Source organism: Mus caroli, chromosome 14 (genome assembly GCF_900094665.2).
Source record: "Mus caroli chromosome 14, CAROLI_EIJ_v1.1, whole genome shotgun sequence".
Classification (NCBI taxonomy): Eukaryota; Metazoa; Chordata; class Mammalia; order Rodentia; family Muridae; genus Mus; species Mus caroli.
The window spans coordinates 58150815-58177819 of record NC_034583.1 but is presented as its reverse complement, the minus strand read 5'-3'; the positions used below and the strand labels follow the sequence as shown (position 1 = coordinate 58177819).

At 39.6% G+C, this 27005-nt stretch overlaps 1 protein-coding gene across 2 annotated transcripts in view; it reads left to right on the top strand.

The window, feature by feature from the left end:
• Ppp2r2a (protein phosphatase 2 regulatory subunit Balpha) overlaps positions 1-25463 on the top strand; it is a 58642-nt gene extending 33179 nt beyond the window's left edge. The window contains exons 3-11 of one of the 2 annotated variants that reach the window (XM_029468831.1): positions 494-591; positions 1441-1511; positions 10539-10704; positions 14681-14793; positions 15677-15854; positions 16299-16463; positions 17272-17441; positions 19941-20032; positions 22860-25463. In XM_029468831.1, coding sequence (XP_029324691.1) covers positions 15695-15854; positions 16299-16463; positions 17272-17441; positions 19941-20032; positions 22860-23139 — 867 coding nt within the window. In that variant the 5' untranslated portion in view covers positions 494-591; positions 1441-1511; positions 10539-10704; positions 14681-14793; positions 15677-15694 and the 3' untranslated portion in view covers positions 23140-25463. The remainder of the gene's footprint in view (positions 1-493; positions 592-1440; positions 1512-10538; positions 10705-14680; positions 14794-15676; positions 15855-16298; positions 16464-17271; positions 17442-19940; positions 20033-22859) is intronic. The other variant, XM_021181967.1, reaches the window with a different exon arrangement.
• The last annotated feature ends 1542 nt before the right edge of the window (positions 25464-27005 follow it).

Genomic DNA, 27005 nt, shown 5'->3' with positions numbered 1-27005 from the left:
GATGTTATGAGGAGTTCAAGAGTATCCCAGGCTACAAGAGACCACTTTTCCAAACAACCCACCAACTGGGCTTTCAGGGCGGTTCAGTGTTTGTAGTGCAAGCCTGGAAACTATGTGAAGATGAAGAGAACCTGTTCTACAAACTTGCCCTCTGACTTCTACATGCACCTGTTGGCCTAGTCACCCTTTTACAAGTCACACATATACATGGTTATAATAGCAAATCCCACAAATAAGTGTCTGGTTTCTTTTTTCATTCGCAAATTAAGTGAAATATTTACAAACCTGGCATTTATTATTATCTTCCTGATTGGTTGAATGGCTTTGAGTCGGTTTATTTGGGGGATCCTCTCCCCCAAATGAAAGTGTTTTATGGAAAGACTTTAGATCTCTTTGTTTCTGATGTGCATAGATCGAGAATGTTGATAGGAACATCCTTAGTGAGTTGAGGGTCAAAAACTGATGTCTTTTTGTTTTTGTTTCAATTATACAGCAGATATAATTTCTACAGTAGAGTTTAATCATTCTGGAGAATTACTAGCCACAGGAGATAAAGGTGGGAGAGTTGTCATCTTTCAACAAGAGCAGGAGGTAAGTACTGACAGTTCAGTGTCGCCTTTTCAGTTTGATCTTGAGACTGGAGGTTGTGCTGGAGAAATCCAGCTTTAACGCTGGACCCTGAGTAAATATTTGTCTGCAGATAGCTTATGGTTTGTGTGTGTGCTCCTGTATGTATGCCTTTGTTGCTTTTATTTGAAAACCCATTTGGATTGTAAAAGCCTTTGGTAGAGAAGAGGGTGGGAAGTAGTTGATTAATCTGAGACTGAGCCAGATTTGAAGCCTTTACCCTCAGTGATAAGTTGACCTCTCAAGGCTTAGCTGCTCTGTGTAATTGAGGGTAAGGTTGATTGGAAGAAAATCAGCCAAATTACAAATCAGTTCATACAAAAACCATTACTAGCCTTAAATGTCTGTGTTGTGCTTGCACCTATGTGAATGTAATTAATGCATCAACACAGTGCTAGCTTTTAAAATAATTTTTTTTGGATACTGTTCCCTTTCCTCTTAAGAATGAAAAAATTTAAATACAGAGTCTAAGGTTAAGAACATTTCAGTTTTGTTTTTCTTATAATTTATGCACACTTGTAAATCTCATTGACAGGATATTTCATAAGAATTTTGTATGGACACAGTTTGTTATACTGGATATTTCCAAGCTTGCTCCAGTCATTTTTATGTCAAGTTGTAACCTTTAAGACAATTGGCTTTGAAACATCTGTCCCTGTCTGTCTGTAACATACTCAAAGAATTTAATGTTGATAAATTGCAGGATTTTACAAATGTCTAAATCAAAACACAGGGTAAGGTTTTAAAGGATTGTAAAATTCCTTAAATAAGCAAAGAATCTAGTAATAATACGACTACTTTGCACTTCTATAGCGCCTTTGACCTGAGGATCTCAAAGTGCTTTAGAAACACTAATGAATTAATCCTCACAACACCCCAGTGAGGTAGGTAATTTAATTTTAAAAGAAATGATTAATAGTGTCTGAATAGAAGATGCACAAACACTAAATATGTCTCCTTTAATTTAATCTTTTGGTTGGAAGAAAGTAGAAAAATAAGACTCAAGCCTTTGTCTGACAAAGAGTGATCTGGTGGGAAAGGAGGCAGAATCAGGTTTTTTGTTTCTGGATTTGTTTTGAGCCAGGGTGTCAGATATCTCAGACTGGCCTAGAACTTAACTATGTAGCCAAGGATGGCTTTGAACTTCTGATGACCTTGCCTCCTCCACTTCTGAAGTGATGGGATTATGGACCTATAGCACTATGCAGAGTTTTATTTTTACTGGGGACAGACTTTATGCATGCTAGGCAAGCAGTGTGCCACCTGAGCCACATCCCCAGCCCATTTGTTCAAACAGGTAGAACTTGATCATAATTATCTTTAAAAGAAAGTAAAATGGGACTTCCTTTCTTTACAAATAAAAATATTAAGTTAGAAAGATATAGCCAATCTCTAGAACTTTTGGCATATCTTTTCTTTTCTTTTTTTTTTTTTGTTTTGTTTTGTTTGTTTGTTTGTTTTTTGAGACTGGGTTTCTCTGTGTAGCCTTGGCTGTCCTGGAACTCACACTGTAGACCAGGCTGGCCTCAAACTCAGAAATCCACCTGCCTCTGCCTCCCAAGTGCTGGGATTAAAGGCCCAGCTTCTTTTTCTTTTTTAACTGCCTTTTGTATTAGATTCCCCCCAAATGTCAACGTTATTTATTCATTCATTACTTATTTGGAGACAGTATATCATATAGCCTAGGCCAACAATGAATTTGGCAGAGAATTTGAATTTGGGTCATCTGGCTCTGCTTTCCAAGTCCTGGGATTATGAGAATATGCCACTACAACTGGCTAGAAAGAACGTGCAAAAGTAATTTCAGTTACTGTGCTTGATCCCGAAGGCAAAGGGCAGTGCATACAGGCTCCCATTCTGGGGGTGGGGAGGTGCGGTTCCAGTTCTTTGCTGAGGTCACTGCTATTTTAAAATGAAAGTTGTCAACTAAAAGCTAACTTGGAAATATTTTGCATGTGGATGAAGTAATTTCCACTTTCTGTAGGTGTTAATTTGTTATTAAAGTCAAATCAGATGCAAAAAAGGATGGGAATTTAGGATAAATGAGGCAAATGAATGCTTTTGTATGAGTTTAGTAGTTGTCAAAGCACTCTAGAATCTTTCTAACCGGACCAGTGATAGTGCTTGGTAGCAAAACCGGACAAAGGGAAATTGTTTAAATGGTTATAAGTGTGTCAGAAAATAAGCCTAGCAGTTCATATCAGAGAGTAGTCTCGGGATGGTGAGACACCTTTGTGGATAAAGGTCCTTCAGCCAAACCTGATGACCTACAGCTTGATTCTTAGAACTTATGGTCAAAGGAGGTGAGAGACACCTAGAGGTTCATCTGGCTTCCTTATGGAGGCTTTGGCACACCCCCAGTTGAAAGAAACAATGTTCTTAAGAAAAGAAAGTAGTTTCTTATTTTCTGAAATCTCTCTAAAATTTCTGAAATGCTATTTTAAATAAGTACTGTTTGAGGAAAAATGAGCAGAATGGGAAACTTTTTGGTAATCATGCCATGATATGAAAAAGAATTCTTTTCATTTGTTTTATACGCATTATTTTGAGGATCACTCAGTATATATAAAATTTTTTGCATGATATGAAAAAGAATTCTTTTCATTTGTTTTATATGCATTATTTTGAGGATCACTCAGTATATATAATTTTTTTTAAGTTATTGGTTAAGTAACAGTAATGATTTATCCCCAAACCTGTGTTGTTACTAATTGATGTATTTCTGCTAATCAGTCTTGCATACTGTAAGCCATGTCTTAGAGTGTAACTCTGGGCCTGTCAGTGATTAATAAGTGTGTGCACAAGCTGTGAGGGAGTCACATCTATATTGGTGAAAGTGTGTTCCTGGAAAAGGGAAAGGAGCTACAATAATCTTTTCCTTATTTTTAGGTTAAATGTCCCAGAAAGTTACATAACAAGGGTATATTGCTTATTTTAATAGAGAAATTGAGGCACAAAAGTAAAGAGTTTTTTTTCCGAGGTAATCATAGCCATGGTGTGGTCAATAAATCTTTACAGTATGTCCTAAAGTAGATTACCCATCTTCCTTATTTGGTTTTACAATTTAAAATCGCTTTTGAGAACAAAAGACGTATCAGAATGTTTTGTTTTTATGCTAACAGTCCAGGCTTTAGAAGGGTTCCAGCTGCCTTTTGGGTTGTAATGGGTCTGGTGGTTTGCATGGATGCTCAGGTGAGATGAGCAGTTGCTGTGATTGACTGCTTTGATTTTCTTTGGAGACATTCTTGTCTTACTGTCTGTCACTCTAGCTGACCTGGCTGTAGACCTGGCTGGCCTCAAACTCACAAAGATCCTCCTGCCTCTGTATTCTCAGTGCTGGGATTAAAGGTATACACCACTAGAGTTGCTGGTTTCTTTCTTTTTAACCAGCATTTTTTGTTGTTGTTGTTGTTCTTTGTGATTTTCATTCTTGTATACATATTTTAACATTTCTACCTTGCACCCTAACCCTTCCTGTCTGTCTCCTCTACTTCCTTCCTTCTTTTATAAGCCCACACACAGTCCAGTTAGTGCTGCCCATATGTATACATGGGTATGAGGCCATCCACAGGATTCTGGGAAACCTACCATTGTCCACATCCTGAAAGAAAAATGACTCCTTTCTCCCATCCCCCACCCCAGCCTTTACCAACTGCCAGTATATCTCTTCAGCTAGGAAAGGAACCTCATAAGTCCCTTCTCCATCCAAATGAAATGCTGACTGGCTTGATTCTTGTTTAAGTCTTGTGCAGGTAACCACTTCTGCCGTGAATTCACTAGTGCTATGGTTTAATCTTGTCCAGAGAAATATTTCACAGCATCCTTCTCAACTTCTAGCTTGTGCATTCTTTCCACTCTTTCTGGGATGTTTATTGAAATGTGGGTAGGGGTGGTAAGTTAATATACTTAGGGCGGAACACTCATAGTGGCTTAATTCTTAGTGCTTTGATCAGTTGCTAGTCTCTCTGTATTATAAACTGCTGCCCACTGCAAAAAGAACCTTCCCTGGCCTAAGTAAGTAGAGAGTGTAACTAAAACCTATGGGCATAACATAAATATTTAGAAGGCAGTTTGATAGCATGAACAGTTAGCAAAATAACAGAGTAGGACCACCCCTTCTACCTTCAGCCTATGACCTTAGTCACGGGCCTTTGGCCAAGTTTGCAGCTCCACACATGAATTACCCCCTGTGGCACAAACCTCAAATTCAACTAAGTAGTTGTACCTCTGTAACAGCCATTCCATTGTGGCTAGGTGAGTATGTCTTTCTTGTTAAGGTTGGTGTTGTAGCAGGCAAGGTCCAGTGCTGATTAAGAACGCTGATGTCTTCTTCCCAAGCAGCCTGTGTAGTACCTTTCCTCTATGGAAGCCAGCCAGTATGGAAGTTTCTCCATTAGTTCCAGATTGATTTTTTTTTGTCCTATAATTGGTCTAGTGTTTTGGCAGCAGGGTCTTTCCATCTAGTTATGGTGGATAGCCAGTTGCAAAAACAATAGCTTGTGTTGTTTTGGGTGCTTTTGGGGCCTCCCTCACTAATGACTTGTAGGGAGGTAAGCCAGTCCTCAGACTGAAATTTTCATTTTATAACCTGTACCTTCTGGATGCAGCATTGTCCAACCAGGTACCCTTCAAACCCATTGTTTAAAAGTTTGGTTATAAAGTTTTTATACCAAAAATTATTTTATACAAAAGTATATTTTTACAAAGTAGTAGGTTCTGGAAAGCTTTTTCATCTTGGTGTTAAGCATTAGAGTGGGGGTCATTTCCCTGACGTACTGTTATTTTTCTCCGGATGATTGTTACTGATATGTTACACAAAAATGTTTATCAGATCTGAGAGTTTTTTGGTGCTCTTTTGAGTCGCAGGTATAGAATCATATTATCTGGTAATATTAGATTATCTTCCTTTATAATTATAATTATTATTATTTTAATGTTTATGGATGGTTTGCCTGAATGAATGCCTGTGCACCATGTGCACACCTGTTGCCTGTAAAGCCCGGAAGACGGCAGAGGGCATTAGATCTCTTGGAACTGGAGTTAGAGCTGGGCATTTATTGACCTTGGGTCCTTTAGAAGAGTAGCCAGTGCTCTGACCCACTGAGCCCCTGGTTCTCTTACTGCCATGGCTAAGAATTACATCACTGTATTGAATAGGAGTGAAAAGAGGAAGCACCCTTGTCTTATTCCTGGTTTTATTGTAAATGCTTTGAGGTTTTCCCCTTTTAATGTTGGTTATAGGTTTGTCTTATATACCCTTTATTTTCTTAAAGTACATTCTATTCTAGTTATCTTCAGGACTTTAACATGAAAGGATGTTGAAATTTGTCAAAAGCCCTTCTGCATCTATTTTGATGGCTATGCAATTTCTGTCCTATAGTCCATTTGTGTAATTTATAACATTACATATATGTGTATATATGTAATTTATAATATATCTTGAGCCATCCATCTCTACATCTCTGGAATGAAGCCAACTTGATGATCTGTTTTGTTTGTATTCTTGAATTCAGGTGGCAAGAGGGTTTTGTGTCTTTTCTATTTTATGAAATGCTTTTGGAAAAGCATTGATGTTCTTTGAAGTGAATCCATGTAACTCTAGACTAATTTTGGTTGAGAGACTTTTAAAATCATCCTAACAAGAAAGGGTATCACTTTATATTATAGCCATCTCTGCCTACTACTGAAAGGTATATGCCACAATCCCTGGCTAAAATTATACTGTGTGTGTTTGTGTGTGTGTGTGTGTGTGTCTGTCTGTCTGTCTGTCTTAGTCTAGTTCTATTAATGAAGAGACACCATGATCATGGCAACTTGTATAAAGGAAAGTATTTAATTGAGGCTGGCTTACAATTTCAGGGTTTAGTTCATTATCGTCATGATGGGAAGCATGGCAGCATGCAGGCAGATACGGTGCTGAGACTTCTATATCTGGAAGGGCAGTCAGCCAAAAGAAACTGAGGCAGGCTTCCTCCAATAAGGCCACACTCATTCCAACATTGGCATATGGGGACCATTTTTATTCAAACTATCAAGTATGTTTCTGGGTGTGTGTGTGTGTTTGTGCGCATGCCATGTACACATGTAGAACAGGTTCTTTTCCTTTCACCATGGTGATTTAGGAAGTTGAACTTTGGTTGTTAGGCTTCCAGGCAACTTGGCTGCTGAGCTGTCTTTCAGGCCCCAGTTGGGAGATAATTTGTTTTGAGACAAACGGTTTCTCTGCCTCTGCTATTTTGTTGCTTTTGTAGTGTTTGGTGTTGTTCTTTGTCTAGTTTTAACTATTACTCTAGTGTGATTTATTCTTCCTATGGCCTTGTAGATAAGTTCACTTTTCCCTTCCTTAGAATCTTCTGTAAAGCTGACTTTCTTGTCATACATTGCTTTTAGTCTTTTGTTGTTTTTGCTTTGAGACAGGCTGGCTTCTGCCTCTCCCTCTATTCTGGAGTGCTAGGATGAAAGGCGCGTGCCACCACCTCCTGGCTTATTTAGTCCATTTTAACCATGGAAAATTTTTGTTCTACCATTATGAGAGGTTGCTTTGCTGGATGTAGTAGTCAGTCGTGTTTGGCATACATAATCTTTCTGAATTGAGACCTTCTGGCTTTTCAAGTTTCGGTTTTACAGTAGATGGGCCTGCCACCATATATGATTTGTTTTGAGATTACTTTCTTTGTTTTGTATATTTGCTTTTTTAAATTACGTTTTGATGGAGGCAGTTCCTTTCTTCTGGTTGTCTGTCTGTGTCCAGAATGCCTCTTATATCTGGATTGTCATCTATCTCCTCCTTACTGGACATGTGGCTATTCACAGTTTATAAAGAGACTGCAGTCACGGTGGTGAAATAAAGAGCAAATACATAAGGTTTGCGGTATGCTGCTATTACTCCCAAAGCCTCCACCTGAGGTGACTAGAAGTCACTGCATCTTCCATTCTAATGGGATGCAATCTTAGAAGTGCTGACGTATGGAAGGTATAAAATGGATGGGGCTTGGACTTTTCAGTAGTGCAGTTCATGAAAATAACCAATACACCCATTCTAAAAGCTGAAAAGTAGGTGAATGAACAAAGGAGGTAGCTATTAACCCCATCCATTGTGGTGCACTATTCCAGCACAGGGCAGGCTGGTGTGGGAGAATCACAGATTTGAGGCAAGCCTGTTTATATAGCAAAAACTCTGGAGTGGAGGAATGTGGTGAGTGAGTGAGTATCCCTTTGATTATAGTATTTTAGGTGTTCAGTTTGTGGCCAGTGGTTAACCTGTGGGAGGTAATGTGTTTTTGAGATAGGTGCTGGCCTTCCAGGGCTCTACACAACAAGACCACCATGGGCAGAATCCAAACCTGCCTCTTCATATGTGTAGCCTTTTGTGTCTCCTTGTCCCTGTGCAGTGTAGCTGTCTTACGTACTAGGCTGTGAGGCTTGTTAGGGCAGTCTTCTGTGTTGGGGATTCTCTTCTGTTGTTGCTCTATTGGAAATATGTGGTTTGGGTTTTGTACTGTTTTTGGTGAATCTAAGTATATCTTAGAGCTTGTTTGGAAGCTGTTTCTGTGTTGCTAGCTATGTAGTTTGCTAAGTCCTTTCTGTTGCAAGTGCTGTTTCTCAGGCAGAAACTGAAGGCTCCTACATCCCAGACACTAGTATAGGTGTTGAGGATAAGCCACTTGTGACTCTGTTAGGCAAAATTTTACACATAATGCACATGGTAAAGAAAATAGATTTTTGTGGTGCTCAAAAACTAAGAAATTAGGTGTATTAAAAGGCCCTGCAAGAAAACTGAAGCACAGAACATGGTCAAATGTATGAGAGCTATTTTATTTCATTTTTAAAAAAGATTTATTTACTTATGAGTACACTGTTGCTGACACACCAGAAGAGGGCATCAGATCCCATTACAGATGGTTGTGAGCCACCATGAGGTTGCTGGGAATTGAACTCAGGACCTCTGGAAGAGCAGTCAGTGTTCTTAACTACTGAGCCATCTCTCCAGGCCTCATTTTTTGTTTTAAGTGAATCGCAGAAAGTCACGTGACGTTGATGTGTGTTGAAGGTAACACACTTTACCTTTTTCTTTTTCTTCATACTTTTCACTGTCGTGGGTTCATTAGAGAACAGCTGCCATGGTTGCTTAACCTAAGCATAGGTTCTTCTGTTGGAGGAAAAGCCCAGGCTGGCTGCAAGCTCAGGTCTGGAGTCTGAGGGGTTTTGTTTTTGTTTTTTCAGTGCTAGGCCATCTATTCTATTACTTTGTCTTGGGAGTGAGTTTCTCTTCTGTAGTGTAGTGGCATGTGGCTTCTTTTAACCTTAAGATACAATTTTCTCGGTAAATCTTTTTCCCTTTAGGGAAAGGATGTTTCTTGTAGTCTATGGTTGCCAGACTCCTAGTGGGTGGTTGTTTGTTTTATGTTTTTGTAATAGATTCAAATAGGTCAGGTGTGGACCTTGTTGAGATTCTTGAGGAATCTTTGTTGGTATTCTGATTCTGTTTCTGAAAATGTTGTTTTCATAGGTTTGTGGTTTTCATGAAATAACTCAGCGTGTAGCTTCTTTTGTACACTGGGTACTTGAAGGGTATACTTTTGACATAGGGGATTCTGTTCCCTTTAAGCCTTAGATATTCATAGTACTATGTATCATTGTTTAAATATGATCTTAAAAACTAAAATAGTTTTCATAATGATAACTCAATTGTAGATTCATTTATTATTTCATGCAGCTGTTTGGGTAAATTTAGGTGTGTAAGACTGACAACATGTGATGCTTGAGTATACAGAAAAAACAAATACATTGTGGAATTTGACATATGAGTGTGGTACACCAACACACCCCATGGTTGGATATGTTCTTGGTACATTCTGAAAATGTTTTGACCAGCCCATTCACTAATGACTGATGTATGCAAGAAGAAGTGAACAGTCCTGACTGCATTGTTAGAAGAAACAAACCAAAGCATGTGTTTCCAAGATAATTTAACAGGTTTCTTCTGATGTGGATGAAAAGATGGCTATTTTGCTAACTATAAACATTTCACTTGATAACTTGGTTTTCATTAAAGTGATTGCTTATCCATACAGTTGTATTTTCATTTAATCTGCTTTTCCAAAGATTCTAGTAAGTTTTACTTTAATTTTTTTTATGAAAATATTTCCAATTGTATAATAGGTCACAAGATGAAATTGTGTGATTAAAATTCTTAGTTTTGCTAGGCTACCAGTCTTAATGGAAACACTTCACAAGTAGTGTTTATATCAAATCCCTTCAATTGGACGATCAGCAGACTGGCACTAAGTGCACTAAGCATCAGTGTGTAAAGTTCCTGTGATCAGAAAGAACTCAGGAAAGTAAGCCATGAAGCAGAGTTTCAGGCAGGCATTGACAGGCTGCTGTTATATACTTAATTGGCAGCAAAGTTATCTGAAGTAGGACATGGATTGTTGGATTTATGAGAGCACATTTCTTACGGCTTTTCAGTAGTGAAATGCAGAAAGGAGGCTTCAGAAAGGACAAGAAGGCCAACCATCACATTAGATAACAGAGCAGACAAAATGTGTTCCAGCCAGCTGTTTCTGAGCAGTGTCTTCCTAATTTTAAATTTTAAATATTATCTATTACTGTGGGTGTTCAGTTTTCTTCTTTAACAGTATAACCGTGCTATTTAATATGCAAGTTAATCAAATCAGTTTGTATTTGGTCTACTGTTTCCCTATTAAATGAGACTTTCTTAAGTGTTTTCTTCTTATTCTTTATAAAGCTTTCTTTCTCCTTAAAGGCCTTTAAATACAGAAAACAGTACAGTAGCATATACGATAAAGCAGCCTAGTTGGGATATCTACAATTTTCAGTCTGTTGGAATTGATTATGATTTGATATATTTCTCAACATAGTCCAATATTTTTTTTTTTCTGTTGTAGAACAAAATCCAGTCTCATAGCAGAGGAGAATACAATGTTTACAGCACCTTCCAGAGCCATGAGCCAGAATTTGACTACTTGAAAAGCTTAGAAATAGAAGAGAAGATCAACAAAATTAGGTGGTTACCCCAGAAAAATGCTGCCCAGTTTTTATTGTCTACCAACGGTAAGTGTTCGTCTTTTGCTTTCAGGCACTACATGGGCACATGTCCTGCAGAGGATATAGGCCCTTCCCTGTACAGAATGTAAAGTCTACTACTTTTGCTTCTCATATTGTTACCTTGCAAATTTTAGATTTATGGGTACTACCAACTTTTATTTAGGCTGGTTTTATTTCTGTCTCCTTTGGCTGAACCTGAATATTGACTGTTCCTTACCAGCAGATATAGGCAGCAGTGTCTGAGTTACAGCACTGTTATGAATATATTACATGGTAACTTGGCAGGTAGAACCAATGCTTAGGAAAATGTTTATTTCCTTTCCTCTTCCTTTCCAACGCTACAGAGGATGATCTCTAGGAGAGCACCCTCCTTCCTTAACTTTGTCACTTTCTTCTCTCTGAGCCGCAGGAGTGGAAGAGGAATCTTCTCATTAGCTGTGATACCTTCCTGTAAGGAAAGGTTAGGAAGAGTTAGAACTCTGTGAGATGCTGGCCAAATTGTGAAGTTCTGCATGACAAATTAAGAGGTGTGTGTGTGTGTGTGTGTGTGTGTGTGTGTAAAATGTGACCTGGCTTATCAATCAGGACCTTGAGATTGCAGAGGTGGGTGTGATACTTGGAGATCTGGTTGTAATGGTCTACTAAAACTTTTAATCTGAAATCTCACATTTTCTCATCTAACTATTAATAGAAGCAAATCTTAGCACTTACGTCTTTCTGTTTGCACAGTGTTTAGACTCATGACTACTTAAGGTAACACAGTGGGAGATGTTTAGAGCCCCCTCCGTGCACTCTTGTACCCTGTGATTTTCTGTATTGAGTTTATAGGAATGCAGTGCATAAAGCATTGCCACTCCTGATTCCATGGCTCATTGGAGACCCATTTTCTCTCAATTAAATTTCTTTACTCTCTGCCTTCCTCTCTTTTTACATAAATGGTATTTTCTTTGTATTTATGAGGCAAGGGAGTAATGAAACAGTAGCCCAGGCTAGCTTTGAAGTCTTGATAGCCTACTTCTGCCTCCCAAATCTGGGCATGCCCACTGTATCCAACTTCACCTATTTCTGAAAGAAAGTAACATAACCAGGCTGCAACACATGGCATGCTTGGTAGAGGCACCAGATGATAGCTTCTCTGAGGTACTTCAAGTAGTACTTTAGACCCTTTTGTGTGTGTGTGTGTGTGTGTGTGTGTGTGTGTGTGTCCGTGTGTCCATGTGCATGCGTCAAGTAATAACACAATTATACTGTTTTTGATTTTGTGGGTTTTGTTTTTGTTTTTGTTTTTTTTTTTTTTTTTTTTTTTTTTTTTTAGAAACAAATGTCCCTGGGAAATGTGTTTTACATTGTAGAGTTTGTGGCTTTGAATGTTTGCTGATACACAGCAAGCTAGGCAGATACACTACGGTCTCCAGAAGTAGTGGTTCTCCCCAACCCCCACATCCTTTTTTTGAGACAGGGACTCAACCATGTAGCCCAGGCTTACCTGGGACTTGCAGAGCTCTGCTTCCCCGTTTCCTGAGTATTGGGATTAAAGCCATTCGGCATTATACCTGGTTACCTACCTACTTACTTACCCTGCCTGCCTCTCTCCCTCTCTCTGTCCCTGTCCTCCCTCCCTCCCTCCCTCCCTCCCTCCCTTCCTTCCTTCCTTGAAGTAGATTCATAGTTTCATGTGGTGGTCTTGAGTTTATTTCCTAACTCAAGCAAATTTGACCTTGGGATCTTTCTGCCTTAGCTGTCCCAGGTTGAAATGACAAGCTTGGGCCACAAGACCTATTTCGTGGCAGTTCATTTCTATTTTGACTTTTTCTAAAGGGAAGTTTAAGTATAGGCTTTCAAGAGTTCAAGTAGAAACAGTAGTGAATGATGAGGCCCAGTTCGAGCTCAAGTCCCACCTGTCTTCTCAATGAAGATCATTAATTGTCATTCATTTGTGTATGTCCATGCAGCTTCCATAGACACTTTTTTGCTCTTACAGCAAAAGTGTCATTAAATAAGCCTTCCTTTATTTGGTTTTGAGATGGGGATCATAGGAGTGTGTCACCAGGCCCACCTCTGATGAACCTTACTTTAGGCACTAAGCACTTGGAGGCTGTTTGGGGGTGAGGCTACTAGGAGCTCCTATGGCTAGCCCAGGGGGTCTGTGTTTTGTATCTGTAGACAGTGGGCAGTATCTCTAAACGCACTGGCTGCCTACATTTGAAAACACTGGTGCTGGAAAAATGGGTCAGTGGTTAAGAGCACTGACTGCTCTTGTGAAGTTCCTGAGTTCAAATCCCAGCAACCACATGGTGGCACAGTTTTAGGGGTTGTTTGTTTGCTTTAGAGGGCTTCTGTTGTTTTTGTTTTTCTCTGTAACTATAAGAGACATAAACTAATTTCCTCCTGTCTGAAAGTTTGGTGTGTTAGTTTCCTATCTGAAGCATGTATAAGGTTGATGAGTGTAGGTTGGCTGGAGATAGTGGAGGGGAGGGGCAGATTTATCATCTTCATCTTCAGAAATGGATTTCCAAGTGATGTCTATGTCTTTTGAAGTTAAGAAAAAGTGTGATTAATGGTATCAGTCATCTGTCTGTAAGCCTAATAGCACACAGGAAACAGAACCTAGTTACAGGACAATCACAGACAGGATCTAGAGGCAAGCTTAGGGGTAGACTGTGAGTTACTGAAGCCAGAAGTTTTATGTTTACATTTCATCTTGTAGCAAGTGTTGTAAGTAGGCAGTAGAAATGGCTGCACTGGTGTCTCCCTGTAGCAGTTGTCTTATACCACTTTTAAAATGGCTTCTAGGCTATTTTAAAACTATGGTATTCAATTTTGCTTACGTAAGATCATTCAAAATGTCTTAGTTTTGTATAAAAATACCATTTTAGAATTATAACTACAAAAATTCATACATAGTAAAAGATTATACAAACAATACAAGGGTAGATTTTATTTCCAAAGAATAAAGTGAGCAGGTGTGCAAAGTGTGTGGTGGAGAAGCCTGGCAACATCAGCTACCAACCACCAATTATGCTGACAGAGTTTGTACCCTTGTATGATGAGCTTGGAGGTCACTTCACCATTGTGTTCTTCTAAATACCCCATGAAGGACCTTCATTGAAGGACCACACCCCTGCTGCTCACAGCTGCCTAGATAGAGACAAATTATCTGAGAGGCAGATTTAAAGACTAAGGAGACTTGATGGCAAAATGCAATGGTGTTTGGATCCTGGGACAGACAGGAAAAGGGTGTTAGTTAGTGGGAAATGTATTCGAGTCTCAGGGACACCTTAGCTAGTGTTACACATGACAAGCATTACAATTGTTGCATAAGATGTTGACATTAGAGAGACTGGGTTAAAGTGTATATGAAAATACATCTATATTTGAAACTGGTCTTCCATAAGATATGCTGGGATAGGATATGAGGAGCTCAGTAATAGGCAGTGCTGAGTCCATTGCTTGTTTGTGCACATAAATATGTGTTTATACCCCTGAAACAGTTCTAAGTATTTTTGAGAGTTAGAGATCTTACTTATACTTTATAAAATAGCACGTGGCTTCTTTTTGTTGTTATTGTTAAGAATAGCTTGTGCTGGGAGTTGGGGCTCACTCTTAATTCTAGCACCTGAGGTGTATACACACACACACACACACACGCACATACGCGCGAGCACACACACCACTCTTAATTCTAGCACCTGAGGTGTACACACACACCAAAAGCCAGCCATGGTAGATCATGACTTTAATCCCAGCACTTGGGAGAAAGAGATAGGAGATCTTTCTTTGAGTTTGAAGCCTGTGGTCTATGTAGAAAGTTTAAACCAGCCAAGGCTACTCACTGAAACTTTGTCTCAAAAAAGTTGGCAGGGGAGGGGCATGGTATAAACTTTGTTTAGGTAAAGTAGTTGATGGCATAGTTAAAATGGCTTTTCTAGCGAGGTTATCTTTTCCTGCTGTTTTTGAAGGCTTTCTTCATTTTTTCCCCCAGATAAAACAATAAAATTATGGAAAATCAGTGAAAGAGACAAAAGACCAGAAGGCTATAACTTGAAAGAGGAAGATGGAAGATATAGAGATCCTACTACAGTCACTACGCTACGGGTAAGTACATAATTAAAATGACTCCCAGTCCTAGAATAACGGGTAGAGGCAGGTGGATCTCTCTCTCTCTCTCTTTGGTTTTTTTCGAGACAGGGTTTCTCTGTAGCTCTGGCTGTCCTGGAACTCACTCTGTAGACCAGGCTGGCCTCAAACTCAGAAATCCGCCTGCCTCTGCCTCCCAAGTGCTGGGATTAAAGGCGTGCGCCCGGCTGACAGGTGGATCTCTTAACTTTAAGGCCTGTCTGGTCTTCATAGTATGTTCTGGGACAGCCAGAGATGTAAGAAGACCCTGCCTTCAAAGAAAGGAGAAAAAAAAGCCTCTGATTGGGTTTTTGTCAGTATTTGTGTACCCTAGCCCCAAGCTGGTGAGCAGTTCTTTATGGGACATTGCATCTCTCCATTGAACCAGAAACAACTCTGTAGAGGTCCCCCTGTTACTGAAGTCAGAGCGGGACGCACAGAGACTGTGTGTTATACTGTGCTGCTCGCTGGTTTTCACTTCCAGGGTTGGATCCTTGTTTTTGTTACATAGTGAGCTTTGGAGTTTTTGCTAAGAATAAAAAAACGGGGCTTTTTCATTTTAGTCTCATTAATTGAAACCATAAATATTTGCTAGTTTATACCAGAGCTACAACTTGTAAACTAGTACTGTTTCTTCCTGGAAAAGAAGGTAGGTTGTTCATTGTTTATTTTTCTTTTTCCCAGTTCAGTGCTTAACAGAACCAACATCAGTGGCTTAAAAAAAAAAAAAAAGAACCTCATTATCAATTGTATTCTTCTATGCCCTGTTTTCTCAAAAGTAGAATCATGGTCTTGTGACTCTTAAATACTGTTTAAAAGGATTTTACACTTGTAAATGTGGATTTTTCTATTTTATCGGCAGGTGCCCGTATTTAGGCCCATGGATCTAATGGTGGAAGCCAGTCCACGGAGAATATTTGCCAACGCCCACACTTATCACATCAACTCAATTTCTATCAATAGTGATTATGAAACCTACTTATCAGCAGATGATTTGCGAATTAATCTCTGGCATCTGGAAATTACAGACAGGAGTTTTAGTATCCACTTGATTTGTTTAGTTTGTGTTTGGTAAAGAAATCAAATTATGTCTATCCCCATTAGATTTATCTTCTCTCCTAGATATATTTTGAGTCCTTGGTTTATAGTGTCTTTCCATCTGTGTGGTATCTCCTCATCCCCTGTTTTTTTAAATAATTAAAATTGGGAAAGTTAGAATATGGAACTGATTTGAAGATTTATTCCTGCCCGTGTGACAGTGCTGCCTCGCAGTCTCATCACTCAGCGGGCTGAGAGTGGAGGGTCGGGAGTTTCAGGCCAGCCTGTCTATAGATGGGAAGAACTCTTGGTAAAAAAGAAAAAGATAGAAAACACATTTGAACACTTCTGGGGTTTGCTCATAGCAAGGAGTCGTTACTGAGAAGCAGTACTTGATGATAGTTGCCCTTCCCCAAGTGTAGATTCCTTAATGAAATGCCATCTAGATATTGTGGATATCAAGCCTGCCAATATGGAAGAGCTCACGGAGGTGATCACAGCTGCAGAATTTCACCCCAACAGCTGTAACACGTTTGTGTACAGCAGCAGTAAAGGAACCATTCGGTTATGTGACATGAGGGCATCTGCGCTCTGTGACAGGCATTCGAAACGTAAGTCCATTTCTGCCCTTTTTTTAAAATGGTCATCTACTCAGACTTGACCTGAGCCTGTGTGTTGTTTATTCCACTGGAAGCCTGGCGGGGGGTGCAGATAGTTAAACTCTCAAGCATGGTACGCAGTTAGGACTTTCTTCCTTTCCTCCCTTCTTATTCCTCATTTTCTCCCTAGGAAAGGTTTGTCTCATCTTTATAAAATGTTGAGAAAACATGGGCTTTAAAGTGAGTGAGGCTGGGGAGCTGGCTCAGCCGTGAAGAACATGGCAGCTCAGAGCTGTTTGTATGTGACACCAGTTCCAAAGGATCCAACACCTTGTTCTGGCCCCCTCAGATACTACACACACTGTTGGTACACATCAGTAGATACCATACATATAAAATAAAAATAAATATTTTAAAAGCAAAAAGAAGGGGTAATAAAATTGTTTTCTAGGTTTTGTTGCATTGAAAAACCTAAATATGTGCCAGTTGACAAAATCCTAGAAATTGGATGGGTGTGGCAGGTGGGATGGGCAGTTGTTTCCAGAGTGGTGATATAGAGGCAGTGAGGTAGGATGTGCAGGGAAGTAAAGTCCCATGGGAGTCCTACTGTGCAGAATCAGACCCCTACCTCATTAGCAGGGTTTTGTACTTTGTAGTGATCATTTTCTCTCAAGAGACTTTGTGAAAAACATGTTCCCAAAGCTGGCAAATTGTTTTAATTTTTCTGAATTAGCCTGTGATTTTACCTCAACTTGAGTGGTTACTTTAGAAAATGATTTATCCAAGCCCAAATATGAAACTTTTTTCCCTCTTTTTCTAGTGTTTGAAGAACCTGAAGATCCCAGCAACAGGTCATTTTTTTCTGAAATCATCTCCTCTATTTCTGATGTAAAATTCAGCCATAGTGGTCGTTATATGATGACTAGAGACTATTTGTCAGTCAAAATTTGGGACTTGAATATGGAGAACAGGCCCGTGGAGACATACCAGGTATTTGCAGTTTGTTTCTTTTGAAGAGTGTATCCTATGGAAAGTGGATCGTGGTGCTCCTTACAGGGTTTCTGTGATCCACAGTTCATCACTAGCTGTGTTACCATTGCCTGTGTAAAGTTTATTGTCTGTTCAGGGCTGTACATGAACTTAATTTTTTTAATTTTTCATGTGGTTCAGTATTGGCAACTTGGTGTGCTCCTCTGTCCATGGAAGTGAAATGTGTGGGTAGGAGCAGGGCTGGGGAAGACACTTAGCAGAGGGCACGCTATCTGACCAGCCAAGATATGACTCCCTTTTAGCTAACTGTCTCAAGTTTAAAAGAACCTGAAATCTCAGCATATGGCTTTAGAAAAAGGCCTCTCTAGTGCAGAATGTATGTTCAGGTTTTCCCCTCTGTCAACTACCTTCTGTCCTTGACCAGTATCTGTGACGTCACAGGCAGGAGTAACCAAGTTGCACAGTGCTGCACAGGCCAGGCCAGCAGGGCCTATGGAGCAGGGTGTAGAGAGCAGTCAGACCAGTCTGGATGCAGTACATGCATGGTGCATACAGAACAATTAGGAGACACTCCTCGAGTCTTAGCTGTTCAAACCTCTAAATATGTTGCATTGTCACAAAGTCAGAGAGAATGGTGCTTTGTTTTGAATGTGTTGGCAATGTTGAGGAGAGCTGCATGTTGTGGCTGTCTTTTCCAAGTGTTGCAGTGAGACTAGCTTCATAGTCTTGTCTGGTTTGGGGAGGCTGCACTGTTGTGAAATGCTGAGTGTTAGGGCCTACCTGACATGTTACTTGACTGGCTAGTTAGTCTTCTTCTGCCTGTAGAATCAGATTAATGATTGAGAATCATGGCAGAGCTATTGTATTTGGTCATCTTGCTGGCTTCTGTGGAACTGAAGGCTATTCTTGATGTTTTTTTACTTCTCAAATAAGTCAGTAGCAGTTCCACTAGCAAGGTGATGGCAGTGCATGCCTATAATACCAGCACTTGGGAGGCAGTGGTGAGTTTGAGGTCAGCCAGGGCTACACAGAGAAACCCTGTCTAAAAATGAGAAAAAAAGAAATTTTTACTTAATAAACACAGCTAGAATCACTCACTGCTTATATAAAGTGGATATTTATAATAAGCTTAGGTCTGAGTATGCAGTGCACACACATAATACCAGAACTCAGGAATATGAAGCAGGAGGTTTGTTAGAGCCCCTAAGTTTGAGACCAACCTAGGCAACAAATGAAATACTAGTTTCCTATTGGCAGCTGTCATTTCTTCCTTTTAAGGGTCTCATTCAGCAAAAATAGAAATGGTTAATAATTGTCTCAGCATACAAAGGAAGGGCCATCAGTGCAGAAATGTGCCATGCTTCTTGACTACCTTTTAAAGAGCAGATTTACTTACTTTTATATGTTTATCCAACTTGCTTTCCAAAACTCTTTTTGTGAAATACTAGTAAATGTAGAATTATAATTCAAAAAGAGCTAACATCTTCATTACCTAATAATATGAAGCAACACTCATGTTTTATTGTATATATTTGTATATGTACGTGAAAATGCTATGCACACACATGGGAGTCAGAATAACCTATAGGATTCTGCTCTCTTTCTACTATGTATCCTGGGACTCGGGCCATCAGACTTCATGGCAAGCATTACCCACTAGCCACATATCTCACTGCTCACCACTGGATTTTTATTGAATGATGTAGGTGCATGAAAGCCAAGAGAAATCAGTTCATCACTAAGCCAAAGGCTTCCTGCACTGTATATGTAATTAGAAATAATAGGCCAAAGTTAAATTTGTGCTCAGAGAATGATACTTAAAGGCAAGGAAGCAGCATTCTTACTAGCAGTCGTGGGCTGAGTGCTGAGAAGTGGAAATGGAATTCTGCCCCAACGTTATTTTGTTAGTCTCCTACCCGTTCTTTTCAAATACTTTCTGACTTAGGTGTTGTCTCCTTTAGTGTTCTGTTGATGTGAAGAGACACCATGACCAAGGCACTCAGGGGCCAGAGGCAGGCAGATCTCTGTGAGGCCAGTCTGGTCTTCATAGTGGGGAATGTGGGCTGCAGGCAGGCATGGTGCTGGAGTAGTAGCATTTGCAAGCAGGGGATGAGAGAGACTGGTCCTGGCTTAGGCTTTTAAAATCTCAAAGCCCACTGCTAGTCTCAACCCTCTTCCAAAAGGCCACACCACTATATTCTTCCTAAATAGACCACCCGCTGTGGACCCCAGACATGTGTGGTGTGCCTTGGGGCTAGCAGGGTTGTGCATTCTTCAGTGAGTAATTGTAGGATGTTTTATTTATGCTTATCAGGGTGCATTGCAATACCCAGAAAGGTGGATTTCTTAGTTGTGCCATGGAAAGTGTGAGTAAGGGTTTGTCAAACTTTAGTACAGAGGGACGTGTAATTCTGTATAAACACTAAGTCTATGGAATTTTAGTCATGTTCCTGATTTGAGAAGAGAATGATATAAACTTAGTATATATTTTCTCTGCAGGTACATGAATACCTCAGAAGTAAACTTTGCTCACTGTATGAAAATGACTGCATATTTGACAAATTTGAATGTTGTTGGAATGGGTCTGACAGGTAAGGAAAGAAACTGGCTATTTCATTTGTCTTGTTTGTTATATAAATATAACCTCAGCTTTTTTTGAAAGCAGTTAAGAGTCACTTTCCTTCCAGGTAGCTGTGAATAACTAGTAATGAGTAGAGCCATAATGACAAACTAAGCCCTGATCCTCAGAGTAATGCAAAGCAAAGGCGAGCTATAGCAAGAAGCTATCTGGACTTAAGTTATCATTTTAAAAACTTTTACCCCCTTTGTAAGCCAAATAATAATATTGCTAGCCAGGTACAATGTGTGTCTGTAGTCCCACCTCCTTGTGCAGCTGAGGCAGGAGGATGGTTTTAGCTCAGGGGTCTGAGCCCAGCCTGAGTAACACAGACAATGATAAAAGAAACATTAAAATAAAGTCACTGCTCTGCTCTGCCAGCAGTTAGTTAAAAGAGTGGCTTTTCATTTGGTTGCTGTTGCACTGTTTGGAGAGCTGCTGAGGGTGCAGATACTTGATGCAGTGTCTTGTTACCACTCCATTCATTTCACAGAAGGGACAGTTGGATGTTATGGCAAGCACTTCCTGCTTACTGTGTTCTGATTAAAGCATAATTTTGAAGTTACTTTAGTCCATATCTAAAGCAATTAGAGGTGCTTTATTTGACAGTAGTTGAGTTTAAAAGGTTTGATATGTTTTACTTTTTAAGTTGTAATTACCAAATTTTACATGAGACCCAAAAATAGACTGGCCACACTACGCACAGGCCTGCTGTTGGCTAAGTACTTGTGATGTTGCTGCTAAACATGAGGCCAGGAAGGACAGATATGAAGAGAACATACTGGTGTGTAAGTGTGGTGTGGTCTATGGTTAGCAGTTCTCAGTTCCCTTCCATTATGAAGGAAGTTATTCTCAACATTAAGGACACTTTCTGGGGCTGGAGAGCTGGCTCAGTGGTTAAGAGCACCAACTGCTCTTCCAGAGTTCAATTCGCAACAACCACATAGTGGCTCACAACCATCTGTAATGGGATCTGATGCCCTCTTCTGGTGTGTCTGAAGACAGCTGCCGAGGACTCATATAAATTAAAAATAAATCCTAAAAAATAAAAGAACAACAAAAAACACTTTCTGAGGGTAGGCAGGATGACTGATGGAGCAAAAGACGGCCAAGCTTAACAAACTGAGTTGGATTCCTGAAACTCAAAAGGGAAAGAAAACCAATTCTTAAAGGTTGTCCTCTGACCTCCACGTACACACCCCCCCCCCCAACACACACACACAAACCACAATCAGTCAACTGATAGATAGATGGATGGATGGATGGACGGACAGACGGACAGACAGACAGATAGACATAGAATTGAAGGAAAAAAGTTTTTGGAATGATTGTTTTCAAAAAACTTACTAAATTCCAAACTATTTCTTATGGTGTTTATTTTAATTTTATGTGTATGAATGTTTGACTGTGTGTGTGTGTGTGTGTAGCATGTTTGTGCCTGGTACCCATGGAGGCCAGAAGAGGCTTGCAGATCTGGAACTGAGTAAAAGGTGGTGTAGTTGGGAGCCATGGTGGGTTGCTGGGAATAGAACCTGGGCCTCTATAAAAGCAGCAAGTGCTCTTAATCACCAACCCTCAAGGTTCCCACACTGCTTCCTAAAGGATAGACCCTGTCTGTCACAGCTATGACCTCAGTGCTAGCTTCTCAAGTCAGTATTGCCTACAGAGCTTACTGGCCCAGCAGGTGGTCTCAGTTCCTTCCCGCCAGAGAGAAACCTGCTCTTAACCTTACAGCTCTCAGCTTGTTTACTTTATTCTAGAAGAGTCCTTCAGTCTTTTCAAGTCTTTCATAACCTTGGCATTTTGTGTTAGACAATAACACAAATACTTTATAGACTTTCTCAGTGTGAGCATTTCAATTCTTCATTCAATACATGTCATATACAAATATTGCAAAGCTAGATACTGGGAGGAGTGCTATACCAGATTAGCTTATGTGATTCTCTCATCTCCTCAGCAAGGATTTTTTTGATGTAGCCCTGGAATGTGAATTATTTTTAAAGAAACAGTTTCATTGTTGCCAGGGACATGTACCAATTTGAATTTAATTTAGATCGTCTGTTGTTCTTTGAGGGACCAACATTCCGAATAGGAAAGGTTTCAGATGTCAAGATTTGCTTTTGAAGATATTTAGTGAAAATTTAAAAAGTTTTTGGTTAAGGTAATTTTAGAAAATAGGTCTCCTGTGATATATCGAGAAGGACAAAGGGGTCTGGGATCCAGTGTCATCTACATACTGAGTTTTGGGACCATTGTTGGTTTCATGAGGATTCCAAAAGTTGATTTGTATAACAGGTACAATAATTTTCTGTTAATGACGATACATTTTGGTTTTTGACCAGGTCTATTACAAACATTCATGAAACATCTGAACTTGGCATAGTAAACCCATGCCTATAATCCTTGCACTAGGAGTGCTGAGGCAGGAGGGTTGGGATTTCTAGGCCAATCTTGGTTGCATAATGAGACCTCATCTCAAAAACAAAACCAAAAATTTATCTGATGAGAAAGGCCATAATTTGCATCATGAAACTTTGCTTCCTTAGAAACAGGTTACTCAGACGACGAAGAAGAAAAATGTGCTTAGGTGCTGGCAACTTTGTTCAGTTTTTTAGATTTGTTTTTGGAAGGAGGGTTTGAATGTTTGTGGTTTAATATCAATAGCTTCTATGTCCTAACTCAAATAAACTTAAGAGAAGTTGCTTCCTATAAAGTGCTGGGCCAGGATGGTCACTGACTTCTTACAGTAAACACAGTCTCTCTCTCGTTAACATGTTTGACTGGGTGTTCTGCCTTTACAGTGTTGTCATGACTGGATCCTACAATAATTTCTTCAGAATGTTCGACAGGAACACAAAGAGGGATATAACCCTAGAAGCATCACGAGAGAACAATAAGCCTCGCACGGTTTTGAAGCCACGCAAAGTCTGTGCAAGTGGCAAGCGAAAGAAAGATGAAATAAGTGTTGACAGCCTAGACTTCAACAAGAAAATCCTTCATACAGCCTGGCATCCCAAGGAAAACATCATTGCTGTAGCGACTACAAACAATCTGTATATATTTCAAGACAAAGTGAATTAGGCTGGCATTCTCTGCAGAGGAGCCACTTCCTGCTTAGTGAGATAGTTGAATCTAGCATTCATACCTATAAGAGAGCGGTCCATTGTGGCGCCCCTTTCCAGTGTTTGACAGTGTGCCATTCAACAACACATTTGATAGCCTCATGGAGAAAGCTGTGTGGATGCATCCCAGGCTGTTTTCCATGTCTGCTAGCCATTTAGGGAAGGGAAGGGCACTTTTAATTTAATGACTTCTTGCACCATCTTGCCTGGTGGACTGGACTGGACTGTGTCAGCATTGATGTACTCCACTTTTTATGCCTTCCATTGTGATGACGTCAAACACAGTGAACGCCTTCAGTCATGCTATGGAATTTGTGTATCCTCATTACTGTATCATTTGTGGGGTACACCCCTCCCCTCTTTTTTAAATTAAATACAGCTCATTCTTACTGTGGCTTGTAGCATTCCTCCTCTCTGGCCTCCTGGACTCTTCCCTCCATCTCTCACCCTTGCCCTTTCCACCTTGTCTCGGTGGTGGCATATTCAAAAAAGGAAGAACGAAAGCACACAAAATGAGTCAGTTTGGGGTCAGTGGTAATGGGGGAATATGTTGCGAACAAATGTTTTAATAACAGTTGGCTGTAATCACTCCTTGCCATGTCTGGCACTGAAAATAAGGAAAAAAAAAACTACTACTGAATAAAAGTGACAAAGAATGGAGAATCTGGTTTTCTTTTTCTTTTTCATCTACCTCTTTAAACCAATGTTTTGTGTTATATCCTTGGGCGCAATGAAATGAAGTGGGTTTCTATTGTCTCCTTGGTACTTTGTGAACTATTTTTAACAAGTGTTCTTTTCCATGGAGCCTGGAAGAGGATCATGGTTCTGTGCGTCCATGTGTTGAATATACATGACTGTTAAGGGTTCACAGTCTAGAAATGCTAGAAGGTTCTGGGGTTTTTTGTTTTGTTTTGTTTTGTTTTTGTTTTTATGTGTCTGTGCTTGATTTATCTGTTAACAAAGTTGCTGTCAATGAGAACCACAGTTGAGGAGCTTCATTCTGAAGTCTTCTTCCAGTGCTTAATTTTTTTGCCTTAGGAAATACCAAGTAGACAAGTTGACTTTTCTCGCTGTTCAGGCACAGTAGACTGGAATTCCATCTGGAAGTAACGTGGTAGATGAAACCGGATGCTGCACTACAGAGCTGTTTTGTACTAATTGCTGTGGAATCACTGAATTGTACTTTGCCATAGATACGTCTTTTGGTTTTCCAAAGGTACATTCGGGACAAGTTTTTAAAGGTACAGTGATGCATGGACTGCAACAGCTGCGTAAGCACCAGATGTGTGATGACCCACAGTGTTCCAGTGCTGAGGCCCTAGCCAAAGATGGAGAGTGTCCCAGTTAGTGTGGGATGGACCGTGGTCAGTCCTGCAGGAAGCTTTATGGAGAGAGAATGGACTTTATTTTTAAAAGATGAATGAGCAGGCATTTATATGAGAATGGTAGTATATTTTGGTTGAACAGTAATATAACAATGTCGAATATAGAGGACTCTGCGTGCTTATATATTCCCACTGCCTATTGTTCTTCAGTAATGAAAATGATTAAACAACTCCACCACAGTTCCCTCTACACTTACACATATATTATGTCTTGTACGTTAACATTTTTAGCACACAGGAGAAATTTTATGTAATAAAGTTACTGTATCTTTTGGAGTTAAATTTGAATTTGTATTTAAACAAAATGTCTGATAATTCTTAATGGCACTTTTACTAATTTATTTGGGGGTGGTGGGTGCATTCTTAGTCTGTTTATTTCTTTGGCTTGCATAGTTGTGAATCTAGAAGGATCAACAATACAAAGTTTTGCTGGGATATTTTCTCATATCCTTTGGGATGGTGGCATTCCTATGGTTTGGCTTTGAGCCACCAAACAGTCAGTAGAAGTCGTCCCCCCCTTTTTTTTATGGTAGTTTTTATGATTCTCATCCATCACTATAAGGCTTAGTTTTGTATAGTTGGAAGAGACCTGTCAACTTAAGATGCCTATCAGGAATGCTATCAATAAACTATATAATTGTTTTTCCAATATATTTGGTGTAGAAAACTAGGCCCAGCCACTCATTTTATATAGTCAACTTTTTATTAATAAAACTTATAGAATAAATGTAGTCTTGTCAACTTGATTGTATTTTGCTAATCCCTTACAATCCATACACATATTTAACCCTCTTGTAATGTTTTTTGAAGTGTTGGAATTTTTGAAGATCTCTTATTCTGTTAAAAGTCAGTCTTCACTTGGTGGCTGGGCAATAAAAATTGGTAATATATAAACCTATAATACACTTCATAAGAACTAACTTCTCAGTATCAAGTTGTATATCCATTCCTCTCAGATTTTTTTCTTAAAAAGTATTCCTGAAATTTTTATTTAAACCCCTAAATGATAGTTTGTTGTGTTGTTGTTGTTGTTATTATATTTGTGGTGCCTGAGTGCATCTGACACAGCATGCATGTGGAGGTCAGAGGACAGCTTGCAGGAATTGGTTCTTCCACCTTGGAGTCCAGAGATCAAACTGTAGGTCATCAGGCTTGTTCACTGCTTGCACTGCTACCCCTAACCATCCCACCAACCCTAGAGAAATGCAAACAGAGTCACATGTAACTTACTACAGTAACATGTTTATTTTTAGAAAATTTGTGTGCATGTAGAGCTAAGCAGTGCTGGCGAAAGCATTTTTGGTGAAACTTAAACCATTCAATTATTTAAGAATATCCATCTTTTCTATCCCACATGATTTCATATAGAAATAATTTGTACTGTCTCTCCCTAACGCCACCCAAAATTGCTGACTGGGCCAGCATCAAGATGACTCAGTGCGCAGGGCATGGTGGCGCACACCTTTGATCCCAGCACTTGGGAGGCAGAGGCAATCGCGATTTCTGAGTTCCAGGACAGCCAGGGCTATACAGAGAAACCCTGTCTAGGAAAAAACCAAAAAAAAAAAAAAAAAAAAAAAAAAAGCCACTTGGAACCAAACCTGATGATCTGAGATCAGCCGACAGAACCTAAGTGACAGAAATGAATCTCAGTAGTTGTCCTCTCCCCTCCACACCTGCATGTCCTCTCTTTCACACACACTAGACATTAAAAGGTAATGTGTTTAAGGTCTGCTGTGGTGGCCATATACATTCAGTCTCACCACACGAGAGACAAAGCCTAAGCCTACTCTACAAAGTCTCACTACATTCTAGATAAAGGCAAGAAGCGAATCCCTTGAGTTCAAGGCCAGACTACAAAGTAGGTTTCAGAGCTACCTATGAAGAGCCTGTCCCCCTTTCTTTCCCAATTTAAATGTGTCTAAATAATGAATCTTACCAAATTTCTAAGCTATTTGAGAACCCTTAGTCTATCTAAAGATGGAGAGTTGAAGCTGTGTGAGTTTCTTACACAGCATTCTTAATTATGTATAGTGAATCTGCAGGACCTGAGAGGGTTCTCAAATGTTTTAAGATTCTGGGTCATGTGGGATGCACTAGCCCTATGTTTAATGAATTAGAGACTTTACAGATTTGAAGTTAACATAAAATGGCCCTTCATAACACCTTGCTTGTCACATAGACAACCACAAAACTTCGGATTCTACAAAGAATTCTTCAAGCAGGAAGTTAAACTGGCATAAAAATATTTAGAAATAGGACCAGCAACAGGTTTGAGTAATTTCCCACCAGGGGGCAGTAGTTAAATCTTGACCAGCCTTTTGTGAAATGTTTTTGGATTATATAGACAGGTATGCCATTAAAACCCAAACCAGGTCAAGTAAACAGTAATTTTAAAGTGTGCTTATATCCAGGTTAATGATTGGAAGTTAACATAAAA